The sequence below is a fragment of the Bison bison genome, unplaced genomic scaffold (genome assembly GCF_000754665.1).
Source record: "Bison bison bison isolate TAMUID 2011002044 unplaced genomic scaffold, Bison_UMD1.0 scf7180017864475, whole genome shotgun sequence".
Classification (NCBI taxonomy): Eukaryota; Metazoa; Chordata; class Mammalia; order Artiodactyla; family Bovidae; genus Bison; species Bison bison.
Window position 1 is genome coordinate 4,067,242 of NW_011495036.1, and position 376 is coordinate 4,067,617.

The 376-nt window shown below is 69.1% G+C and overlaps 1 protein-coding gene across 1 annotated transcript in view; it reads left to right on the forward strand.

Annotated features, from left to right (window-relative positions):
- FAM132B (family with sequence similarity 132, member B) overlaps window positions 1–376 on the forward strand; it is a 7,393-nt gene that overhangs the window by 5,169 nt on the left and 1,848 nt on the right. The window contains 1 exon segment of the mRNA XM_010862071.1: window positions 9–111. Coding sequence (XP_010860373.1) covers window positions 9–111 — 103 coding nt within the window.

Sequence of the window (376 nt, forward strand, 5' to 3'; positions counted from 1 at the left end):
CCCCGCAGCGCTGGCCGAGGCGCCGAGGCGGGGGCCTCTGCGCCCCCGGGACCGCCTGCGTCTGCTCATCTGCCTGGAGTCCCGGTGCCAGCACCATGCGTGAGTGGGCGCCTGCCTCTTCCCTCGGGGCTTTCCCCCGCCTGCTGGCAAGGTTCCTCCAGCCTCCTGGCGCCCGCCCGCTGCCTCAAACCGACCCTCCGCAGCCCGCACCCGCCACCCCGGTCTCCGCACCTCCTCCATCCCACCTGAACCCAAAAGGGGCTGACTATACCATCCCTTGAGGAGAAGGCAATGACACCCCACTCCAGTACTCTTGCCTGGAAAATCCCATGGACGGAGGAGCCTGGTGGGCTGCAGTCCATGGGGTCGCTGAGGG